The 12,519-nt window shown below is 42.9% G+C and overlaps 1 protein-coding gene across 1 annotated transcript in view; it reads left to right on the top strand.

The window, feature by feature from the left end:
• The window catches only part of ahcy (adenosylhomocysteinase), a 110,604-nt gene that overhangs the window by 52,296 nt on the left and 45,789 nt on the right, over window positions 1-12,519 (top strand). Inside the window, exon 6 of the mRNA XM_060836607.1 lies at window positions 4,905-5,112. Within this exon, the coding sequence (XP_060692590.1) occupies window positions 4,905-5,112 (208 nt within the window). The remainder of the gene's footprint in view (window positions 1-4,904; window positions 5,113-12,519) is intronic.

Genomic DNA, 12,519 nt, shown 5'->3' with positions numbered 1-12,519 from the left:
AGTGAGGTCTGCAGATGCTGGAGATCACAGTTGAAAATGTGTTGCTGGTTAAAGCACAGCAGGTCAGGCAACATCCAAGGAATAGGAAATTCGATGTTTCGGGCATAAGCCCTTCATCAGGAAAGGCTTATGTCCGAAACATCGAATTTCCTGTTCCTTGGATGCTGTCTGACCTGCTGCACTTTTCCAGCAACACATTTTCAGCTACATTGTATTCATATTCCATTTTGTTTCCTTATTAGGTTCTTGATTCTCCTTTAATTCAAATGCTCCTCAGAATTAGTTATTTCTAGCAATTTTTTATGTATCTTTTAATCTTATTCAGTCCTGGACATCCTTTAAATATAAGTATTGCAGATATGGAAATCTGAAATACAAACAAAGCGCTAGAGAAAGTCAGCAGTTCTTCAGCATCTGTGAAAAGAAAAACAGATGTTACTTGTAATTTGCATTGTGAATGCTGATGCAAAATCTGTTAAGTTTGCCTGTCATCTCTTTATTTTATCAATTCACCAGATTCATTTTCTTTAGGACCAATGCTTTGTTAATGTTTTAATTTTTTAAATGCTCACAGCAGCTTTTACTCTTTATATTTCATGTCTCCTCCTTTGATTTTTCCTTTTTTAACTTCACCAAATTGGCATCTCACGTTTAGATATGCCTGGTGCTGCTAGCATGCCCTTCTTCCTTAATTACACCAGGGGTGGTCTCCTGGTTTATGGTAATGATAGTGGGAGGGGGGGTCACATCAGGCCATGAGGATGCAGATCTTGTTAGAGTATGATGGTCCACAGCACATCTTGAATTGCTAGATCTGTTTGAAGTCTGTCCCATTTAGCTTGGTGTTAGTGCTGCACAACACACTGTAAGGTCTTATCAATGTGAAGGCAGAACTTAATCTCTACAAAGACTACGCAGTGGTCAGTCTTAATATTGTTATGGACATATGCATTTCCAGCTGGTAAATTAGAGAGGACGAGGTCAAGTCCCTCTTGGTTCTCTCACCTGCCATAGACCCTGTCTAGCATTCATGTCCTTTAGGTCCCAGTTTGTTCGATCTTTAATGCTGCTGCTGAGCCACTCTTGGTGGTGGCCATTGAAATCTCCCACCCAGACTACATTCCGCACCCTGCCACCCTCAGTACTTCCTCCGAATGTTGTTCAATGTGGAGGAATACAAATTGCCAAGTACAGATAGGCAAGGAAACATCCTGATTACATTGTACTATGTCTGGAATAAACATTGAGGACTCACTGGGTGTATCTAGGGATGGTGATGGTGTCTGAGATATTGTAAGGTATGATTGCGTATGATGCTCAGACTACTTTACTGATTTGTGAGAAAGCTCCTAATTTGGCACAAGGTCCCTGATGTTCAGGAAAACTCTGCAACGTCGATGAGGATGTTTTTGCCATTGTCATTCCTGATGCTTAGGCTGATGTCACACATTTGATTCATTTTTTTTGACACTTCATAGCGATTGCTACAACAGTGTAGCTTGCTAAACCATTTCAGAGTATTTGGGGTCAACCACATTGGTATGGGTCAAGAGTCACACGTATTTAGACATTTATTAGATTCAAGTTTGCTCATCTACCATGGCAGATTCAGCATAGTTCCCCGGACTGTTATGTCTCTCCTATCCTGTAGACCGTTGTTCTGTTTCTGGTCACGTGTAACAAAGGCAGAAAAGTCAAACAGGAAAGAAACAGTCATAGAGATGTCCAGCATGGAAACAGACCCTTTGGCCCAACCTGCCCATGCCGACCAGATATCCAAACCCAATCTAGTCCTACCTGCCTGCACTCAACCCAAATCCCTCCAAATCCTTCCTATTCATATACCCATCCAAATGCCTCTTAAATGTTGCAATTGTACCAGCCTTCACCACATCCTCTGGCAGCTCATTCCATGCACATACCACCTCTGCGTTGAAAAAGTTGCCCCTTAGGTCTCTTTTATATCTTTCCCCTCTTAAACCTATGCCCTCTAGTTCCGTCCTCCTTGTACAGGTCATTTCTACCCCTAAGGAGATTCCAATGATCCAAAAACTTGAATCCTTCTCCATACACCAACTCTTCAACCATGCATTCATCTGCTCTATCCTCCTATTCCTGCCCTCACTAGCTTGTAGCAGTGGGAGTAATCCAGATATTACTACCCTTGAGGACCTCCTTTTTAAATTTCTGCCTCACTCTCTCTCTAATCTCCCTTCAGAATCTCAACCTTTTGCCTTCCTATGTCGTTGGTTCAAATGTGGACAATGACTTCCTGCTGATCCTGGCACCAGGGAAACAACCGATCCTAACAACATTTTCAAAATGCTTCACCGCCATTGTGTTCGTTTTGAACTGAATTACTGTTGTCTTTTAGGGAAATAGGGAGGCAATTTGTGCACGGTAAATGCTCATAAACAACAACCCAAGTGGTTGGTTGGAGGAAACCTGTTGGTCAGATGGTGGGAAAGTTCCCTTGCTGATTTTTGAATAGTGTCATGGGACTATTTGCATCCATTGAGTGGAAAGTGCACCTGAAAGCTGGAGCATCCTTAATGCCTTATTTCAGTGATGACCTACGATAATGTGCTCAGATCCTGGACAGGAATGGAACATGTGACCCCCTAAATGAGGCAAGGCCAACCCTTGGGTATTTTAACAGCACTATCACATCCATGCTCCAGTACAAATTTCAACATGTTCTTTCAAAATCTGCTGGGAAAAGTACAATGTTGCAATTCTTGAAAAAATTCAGTAATACTTTAAAAGTGGCATTGTTTTGATGGCACTTCCTCAAATATTGTGCTTGTGAAGTATATTCAGGAAGGTTCCGTGGAATATCTCTTGAAAATTTTGAGGAGCTGGTCAACACAGCTCACTGCAGCTGCAGAACTTAAATAATTGCTACTCAAATTATCTATTTTAAAGAGGTGAAATTTTAAAATGTAGTTTAAAAGCACTAACTTTGTGTTTGAAATTGTAGAGCAAACTAACAATGTGTAAAATATACATATAATAACCACAGAATATTCTATACCCTTAAATGAGACCTCAACCTGTTGTAGTTCTGTTCGCCGAGCTGGGAGTTTTTATTGCAAACGTTTTGTCCCCTTTCTAGGTGACATCCTCAGTGCTTGGGAGCCTCCTGTGAAGTGCTTCTGTGCTGATTCCTCTGGCATTTATAGCCTCACAGGAGGCTCCCAAGCACTGAGGATGTCACCTAGAAAGGGGACAAAACGTTTGCAACAAAAACTCCCAGCTCGCCGAACAGAACCATAACAACGAGCACCCGAGCTACAAATCTTCTCTCAAACTTTGAAACCTCAACCTTGCTGGCCCTCAAAAGGGTTCAGAAAAGATTTACAAGGATATTGCCAGGGTTGGAGGGTTTGGGCTACAGAGAAAGGGGACTGTTTTTTTCCTGGAGTGTCTGAGGCTAAGAGGTGACCTTAGAGATTTGTAAAATCATGAGGGACATAGGGTGAATAGCCAAAGTCTTTCCCCTGGGTTGGGGGAGTCCAAAACTAGAGGGCATAGGTTTAAGGGAAAGATTTAAAAGGGACGTAAGGGACATCTGTATCTTGCAGAGGATGTTGTGAATGGAATGAGCTTCCAGAAGGAGTGATGGAGGCTAGTACAATTACAACATTTAAAAGGCTTCTGGATGGGTATATGAATAATAAGGGTTTAGAGGGATATGGGCCAAATGCTGGCAAATGGGAATAGATTAAATTAGGATATTTTGACAGCAAAGGGACAGCAGTTGGACTGAAGGGTCTGTTTCCATGCTGTACAGCTCTGATTGTGAGTATAAGAGTTGGGGCATCACATTGAGGTTGTATAGAATGTTGGCAAGGCCTCTTCTGGAGTACTGTGTGTAGTTCTGGTTATCTTGTCATAGGAAGGATATTCTTAAACTGGAGAGGGTTCAAAAAGGAATTACCAGGATGTTGCTGGGAATGGATGGTTTCATAGATAAAAATAGATTGGAAAAACATACTTTTTTCACTGAGGTATTGGAAATTGAAATCACAAGGGGCATGGTAAGTTGCAAGAGTCTTTTTCTCTAGGGTAGGGGAGTTCAAAACTAGGGGTCATTTTTAAGGTTTGAGGAGAAGGATCCATAAAGTACACAGTGGTTTATGTGTAGAATGAGCTGCCAGAGGAAGTGATAGATACAGGTGCAGTTAAAACATTTTGGACAGGTTCATACATAAAAATTGTTTGGAGGAATATGGGCAAAGCACAGGTAGGTAAGTCTAGTTTGATTTAGGTACATGTTTGGACTAAAGGGCCTGTTCCCTGCTGTGACTGAGTCTGAAAATTAGAAGATATTTCCAAAGTGACAGTGGGAAGTATTGCAGGAAATGAATGCAACATTTGAAACAAATTCTGCTAATGGCAAGTAAGATGGATACATTTTTATTGTCCAAACATATTTAGGAATTTGGAGTAAAGGCGAGTAGGTGGTGTTATATCACCAGTCAGCCATGATCTCAATGAATGATGGAACAGGAGATTGAGTCTCTCTCTTAGTTGAGTATATTTAAGGTTGAGGTCAGGAGATGATTTAATCTTTTTGAGAACTTAGGGATGTAGAGAGTGGCTGAGTGGATAGAGTTGAGCTGGATGATCAGCTATGATTGTATTCAATGGTGAAACTGACTCGAGGCTATATAATCTACTTGTCCAATTTCTTATATTGTAGATTAGGTGCAGTTGTATTAGGACCCTCTAACCAATGGTGTATAAGTTAGTGTGTTAATCTATCCCTCCGTGGACTCGTTTCCAACAAAGAGTTGATGTATTTGAAAGAAGCTGGAAACAGTGGAGTGGGTATGCTGGCAGCAAACTTAGTTTAAAAGTTATTTTATTGGTTTCTTAATACTCTCAATTTCTTTCTCCAGAGCAAATTTGATAACCTGTATGGGTGCCGAGAATCACTTGTTGACGGTATCAAGCGTGCCACTGATGTCATGATTGCTGGTAAAGTAGCTGTGGTGGCAGGATATGGTGATGTGGGCAAAGGTTGTGCACAGGCTCTGCGAAGTTTTGGAGCCAGAGTTATTATAACAGAAATCGACCCCATCAATGCTCTACAGGCTGCTATGGAAGGTAAGGATAAAATATAATGCTGGAGTCCACAAAACTTTGCAGATGAAACATAAGCAATTCCTCTCTTCTGTCTTTCTTGTAACTGAATACAGTAAGTCATTACCAATGATGCTGATGAGAATGTGGGAGGGATGCTAAGTATGTATGCAGATGACACAGATTGACCAGATGGTTGACAGTGAGGAGGAAGGTGTTAGTTACAGGAAGATATAAATGGGTTGGTCAGAAGAGCAGATCAGTGGCAGATGGAGTTTAGATTAGATTAGACTTACAGTGTGGAAACAGGCTCTTGGGCCCAACAAGTCCACACCGACCCGCCGAAGCGAAACCCACCCATACCCCTACATTACCCCTTACCTAACACTACGGGCAATTTAGCATGGCCAATTCACCTGACCCGCACATCTTTGGACTGTGGGAGGAAACCGGAGCACCCGGAGGAAACCCACGCAGACACGGGGAGAACGTGCAAACTCCACACAGTCAGTCGCCTGAGTCGGGAATTGAACCCGGGTCTTCAGGCGCTGTGAGGCAGCAGTGCTAACCACTGTGCCACCGTGCCGAGTTTAACCCTGATAAAATGAGATGATGGACTTTTGAAGAAGTAACAAGACTCAACAAGGGATTACTCAATAAATGGCAGGATGGTAGGAGCTCAGGCAAAAAAGCGATCTTTGGTGCTTGTCCACAAGTCCCTAATGATTGTAATAGAGATAATAAGAGAGATCAGGGTTCTTAGCGGAACAAATTAATAGGATAGTTAATGCTGCTTATGTGATGCTTGCCTTTCAGTCATGGCATAAATTATAAGAGCAGGAAGATCATTTTGGAGCTGGACAGAACTTTGGCTTGGCCACAGCAGCAGTACGGTGTGCAGTTCTGCTCACCAACTATAGGAAGGATATAATTACACTGGATGGGGTGCAGAGGAAATTCACCAGGATATTGCCTGGCATGGAGCATATCGACTACGAAGATAAGTTGAATAAGCTTGAGTTATTTTCTTTGGAGCAGAAAAGATTGTGGTGGGCGATATCTGATGGTGTACACTCCTATGAAAACCATGGACAATAAATAAAAAGTAACTGTTCCCCTTACTCACAGGATTGATGACAAGAGGGCATAATTTTAAAGTGAAAGATTGGAGGGGATTTGAGGGAAAAAAAAACCCATCTCTCATCTTACTGAAAGCTTTGCTAGGTTAATTTTCCAAAGTCATTTGCCTGCAGTCCAAATTAAACTGTTGGCTTCATTTCCAAGCAACGACTTAGGTTCCCTTCAAACTCTTGGTTAAAAGTCTTTGCAATCCAGATAGTGGGTGGCACAGTGGTTAGCACTGCTGCCTCACAGCGCCTGAGACCCAGGTTCAATTCCCGCCTCAGGCGACTGACTGTGTGGAGTTTGCACATTCTCCCCGTGTCTGTGTGGGTTTCCTCCGGGTGCTCCGGTTTCCTCCCACAGTCCAAAGATGTGCAGGTCAGGTGAATTGGCCATGCTAAATTGCCCGTAGTATCAGGTAAGGGTTAAATGTAGGGGTTTGGGTGGGTTGCGGGTCGGTGTGGACTTGTTGGGCCGAAGGGCCTGTTTCCACACTGTAATGTAATAGCTCAATATCATCCTGATTCCACGTAGTTCATAAACAATATATATTCCCAGCTCAACTGACCGCCAAAGTAATCTCAAAATATTTTTTAGACTCAAATAGGAAAAAGGCGAGCAAAGGTCAAGAAGGGCTGGTTAGGACCAAAATGGTGAGTACGTGCATGATGTTAGATGAATACTTTTACACCTGTCTTCACCAAAGGAACAGGTGCAATCCAGCCAAGGTGACTAATTCAGTCATCAGGGCTCAAAATGGATAACAGGGCACGAGATAGCCTTGGCTGAGAAGATCAGGGTGAATCCAAAGAGGTTCTTCAAGTATATTAAGGGAAAAAGAATAACCAGAGGGAGAATAGGACCCCTCAATGATCATAGCGGACATATGCATGGAACCGCAAGAGAGACTAATGAATATTTCTCCCCTGTTTAATGTGAGGGAAGACCTGAAGACTTGGCAACTTGGGGAAGTTGGTGGTGAGATCTTGGGGGCAGTCCATATCGCAGTAGCGGAGGTCTTAGACATATTAGAATGTGTGAAGGTGGATAAATCTGGCCCCAGACAGATATGTCTAAGAACACTGCAAGGGGCTAATGAAGAAAGTACAGGGGCCCTGGTTGATATTTTTGCATCATTGTTAGGCACGGGTGAGGTCCTGGAAGACAGGGCGTTAGCAAAAGTGCTCTTATTCAAGAAGAGCTGCAAAGAAAACCCTGGGAACTATAGACCACTAAGCCTAACATCTGTGGTAGAAAGTCACTTGAGAAGATTCTGAGGGATAAGATATCCATGCATTTGGAAATACAGGGTTTGATTAGGAGTCATCAACATGACTTTGTGCAAGAGAGATCAGGGTTCTTAGCACAGGCAGTAATGCAGAGAGTTGAGCAAACAGTTCTGCCAACTATCCAACCCAAACTCTGGGTCCACCACATGGATGATACCTTTGTCATCACTAAACGAAACAAGTTAGAGGAAACCTTCAAGACCATCAATAATACCCTTACTGGCATAAAATTTACTAAAGAGGAGGAAAACGACAACAAACTGCCATTCCTAGATGGCACAACAGAGTGAACAGCCAATGGGGAACTTCAAGCCAGTGTCTATAGAAAAACAAAACTTACAGACCAAATATTGAACTACAGAAGCAATCATCCTAATACCCACAAACGAAGCTGCATCAGAACATTATTTCAATGAGCCAACACACACTGCAGCACAGAGGAACTACGCAGAGCAGAGGAAAATCACGTATACCATGTATTCAAAAAGAACGGGTACCCACTGAACACTCCGCCAATTTCTCAGCAACAAACCCAAACGAGCAGACAAAACCCGTCCAGAAACCCTAGCCACTCTCCCCTATATCAAAGACATCTCGGAAATGACTGCTAGACTACTCAGACCACTTAACATCATGGTAGTCCACAGCCCCATACTAAAACAGCAGCTAATGAACTTGAAAGACCTTATACAGACAATGAGCAAAACTAATGTCATTTACAAAATACCATGTAAGAACTTTGACAAACAGGCAGAAAACTAGCCACCAGGAAACATAAACACCAACTAGCCACAAAAAGACATGACCCCTCTCATTCGTATCCTCAAATACAGATGAGGAAGGACATCACTTCGACTGGGACCACACCTAGGACAACCCAAACAAAGACACGCACGAGAATTCCTTGAAGCATGGCATTCAAACCAGAACTCTATCAACAAACACATTGAGTTAGACCCCCATCTTCTACCTTCTGAGAAAAGTAACAGGAAGTGATTTCACCACAGGAAATGACATCACCAACCCAAACATAAATAGAAAGCAGAAATTTTCAGCATTGCTTCGCATGAGGCCCACTGAAGATGTTACCTAGTAGGCTAACAAAACGGCAAGAAATGAATCTTGCAGCTCAGCGAGCAAACCTACATCCAGCACCTTAAATGAATCTACCGTGCCTGCCTCTGCTATCTCTGGCAATACGTTCCAGGCACCTACAGCCCTCTCTGTAAAGTACTTCCTGCATGTATTCCCCTTAAACATTTCTCCTCTCACCATGAATGTATTACACCTCGTTATTGAATCCCCACCCTGGGTAAAAGCTTATCTCTATCCACCCTTGTCTATACCCTTCATGATTTTGTAAACCTCAGTCAAGTCCCGCCCTCAATCTCCTTTTTTTCTAATGAAAACAATCCTAATCTACTCAACCCCTCTTCATAGCCAGCACCTTCCATACCAGGCAACATCCTTGTAAATCACCTCTACACCCTCTCCAAAGCGTCCACATCCTTTTGGTAATGTGGCGACCAGAACTGTACACAGTATTCTAAATGCAGCTGTACCAAAGTCTTGGACAATTTTAACATGACCTGCTAGCTCTTGTACTCAATAACCAGTCTGATGGCAATTTTACAATATGCCTTCTTGACCATTCTATCCAACTGTGCAGCTATTTTCAGGGTACAATGGACTTGAACTCCCAGATAGAACATAGAACATTACAGCGCAGAACAGGCCCTTCAACCCTTGATATTGCGCTGCCCTTTCATATTAATCTGAAGCCCATCCCACCTGCACTATTCCATGTATGTCCATTTGCCTGTCCAATGACGACTTAAATGCACTTAAACTTGGCGAATCTACTACAGTTGCAGGCAAAGCATTCCACACCCTTACTACTCTGAATAAAGGAACTACCTCTGACATCTGTCTTATACCTATCTGCCTTCACTTTAAAGTTATGTCCCCTTGTGTTTGCCGTTCCCATACTTTGAAAAAGGCTCTCCCTGTCCACCCTATCTAACCCTCTGAATAGAGATATACAAGATAATCAGTCACCTCTCAACCTTCTTCTCGCTAACGAGAACAGCCTCAAGGCCCTCAGCCTTTCCTCGTAAGACATTCTTTCCATACCAGGCAACATCCTAGTAAATCTCCTCTGCACCCTTTCCAAAGCTTCCACATCCTCCTCATAATGCAGTGACCAGAACTGTATGCAATACTCGAAGTGTGGCCGTACCAGAGATTTGTACAGCTGCAGCATAACCACCTGGTTCTGGAACTCAATCCCTCCTTTAATAAAGGCCAAAACACTATGCCTTTTTAACAACCCTGTCAACCTGGGTGGCAACTTTCAGGGATCTGTGTACCTGGACACCGAGATCTCTCTGCTCGTCTGCACTCCCAAGAATCTTACCATTAGCCCAGTACTTTGCATTCCGATTACTCCGTCCAAAGTGTATCACCTCACACTTGTCCCCATTAAACTCCATTTGTCACCTCTCAGCCCAGCTCTGCATCCTATCTATGTCTCTCTGCAACCTAATACATCCTTTGTCACTATCCACAACTCCTCCAACTCCACAAATTTACTAACCCACCCTTCTAAGCCGTCATCCAGCTCATTTATAAAAATGACGAACAGCAGTAGACCCAACACCGACCCTTGAGGTACGTTGCTTGTAACTGGACACCAAGATGAACATGTTCCATCAACTACAACCCTCTGTTTTCTATCAGCAAGCCAATTACTGATCCAAACTGCTATGTCTCCCACAATCCCATTCCTCCACATTTTGTATAATAGCCTATGTGGGGACCCTGATCAAACGCCTTGCTGGAATCCATATACACCACATCAAACGGTTTACTCTCATCTACCTGTTTGGTCACTTTGTCAAAAAACTCAATAAGATTCGTTAGGCATGACCTACCCTTCACAAAACCGTGCTGACTGTCCCTGATCAGATGGTTATAAATCCTATCTCTTATAACCTTTTCCAACACTTTACCAACAACTGAAGTGAGACTCACTGGTCTGTAATTACCAGGGTTGTCCCTACTACCCTTTTTGAACAAGGGAACCACATTTGCTATCCTCTAGTCCTCAGGCACTATTCCTGTAGACAATGATGATTTGAAGATCAATGCCAAAGGCTCGGCAATCTCTTCCCTTGCTTTCAAGAGGGTCCTAGGATAGATTCCATTCGGCCCAGGGGACTTGTCTATTTTCACACTCTGCAGTATTTCTAATACCTCGTCCTTGTGAACCTCAATCTCTTCTAGTCTAGATGCAAGTATCTCTATCTTCCTTGCCAACATTTTCATTTTTTATAGTGAACACTCGAAAAATATTTATTTAGTGCTTCCCCTATCTCTTCTGAGTTCTCACACAACTTCCCACTATTATCCTTGATTGGCCCTAATTTAACACTCGTCATTCGTTTATTCCTTACATACCTATGGAAAGCCTTAGGGTTAGCCTTAGATGTCTCTGCTCATCAAGTTTTCCCAAGGCTGTTTTGTTTCCAGAATAGTTCTTTAGAATTAGACCATCCAAAATGTATCACCTTACATTTGCCTGGATTGAACTCCACCTGCCACTTCTCCTCCCAACTCTTCAGTCTATCTATATTCTCCTATATTTTTTGACAGTCCCCTATGCTACTCCACCAATCTCCATGTCATCTGCAATCTTACTGATCAGACCATCGATACCCTCTTCCAAATCATTTGTGTATCACAAACAACAGTGGCCCCAGCACTGATCCCTGTGGAACACCACTGGTCACCTTTCTCCATTTTGAGAAACTCCCTTCAGCTACTACTGTCTCCTGTTGCTCAACCAGTTCTTTATCCACCCAGCTAGAACACCTTGCCCACCATGTGACTTCACTTTCTCCATTAGTTTACCCTGGGGAACCTTATCCACTCCTTACTAAACTACATGGATATGATGTCTAGAGCCCTTCCTTCATCTATCAAATTGGTCACTTCAGCAAAGAACTCTATTATGTTGGTAAGGCCACAATCTCCCCTGCACAAAACCAGGTTGTATCTCATTGATAAGCCCATTCTTTTCCAAATATAGGTAGATTCTATCCCTCGTACTTTCTCCAGCAACTTTCCCATCACTGACGTCGGGCTCACCTTGTCTGTAGTTACATGGAATATCTCTACTACCCTTCTTGTACAGGGGTACAACATGATCAACTCTCCAGTCTTAAGGCACTTCACCTGTATTTAAGAATGCTACAAAGATATGTCAGGGCCTCAGCTATTTCCCCTCTCGTCTCCCTCAGCCATCTGGGATAGATCCCATCCGCTCCGAGGAATTTATCTACTTTATTATCCTTTAGTCTACCCAACATGTCTTTCCTCTTTAAGTCAGTGATCCAGAGTAAATAAACTTCTATCTCTAATCTCAATATTCTTCATATCCCTCTCCTCAGTGAACACTGATGCAGAGTAATCATTGAGAATCTCACCCATTTTCTGAGGGTCGACACATAACCCCACCCCCCCCCCCCCCCCCCCCCCCCCCACCCCCCACCTTATCCTTTAGTGGACCAACCCTTTCTCTAGTTACCCTCTTGCTGCTTATATTTGAATAAAAGGCCTTGGATTCTCCTTAATTCTGCTCACTAAAATGAGCTTTTAGCCTGCTTGATTCCTTGTTTAAATTTGTTCCTACTCTCCTGATATTCCTCCAAGGCTCATTCTATTCTTAGCTGCCTGGACCTTATGTACACATCCCTTTTCCTCTTGGCTAGTCGCACGATTTTTTCTGTCATCCACGGTTCACGAATCTTGCCTTTCCTATCCCTTGTTTTCAAAGGAACATGCCTATCCTGCACTATCTTCAACTTATCTTGGAAAGTCTCCCACACATCAAATGTGGATTTCCCTTCAAAAAGCTGCCCCCAATCTACATTTCCAAACTCCTGCCAAATTTTGGTATAATTGGCCTTGGCCCAGTTTAGTGCTCTTCCTTTAGGACTACTCTCATCTTGGTCTACGA

This window comes from Hemiscyllium ocellatum, chromosome 15 (genome assembly GCF_020745735.1).
Source record: "Hemiscyllium ocellatum isolate sHemOce1 chromosome 15, sHemOce1.pat.X.cur, whole genome shotgun sequence".
NCBI classification, from domain to species: Eukaryota; Metazoa; Chordata; class Chondrichthyes; order Orectolobiformes; family Hemiscylliidae; genus Hemiscyllium; species Hemiscyllium ocellatum.
This window is presented reverse-complemented; position numbering and strand designations above follow the sequence as displayed.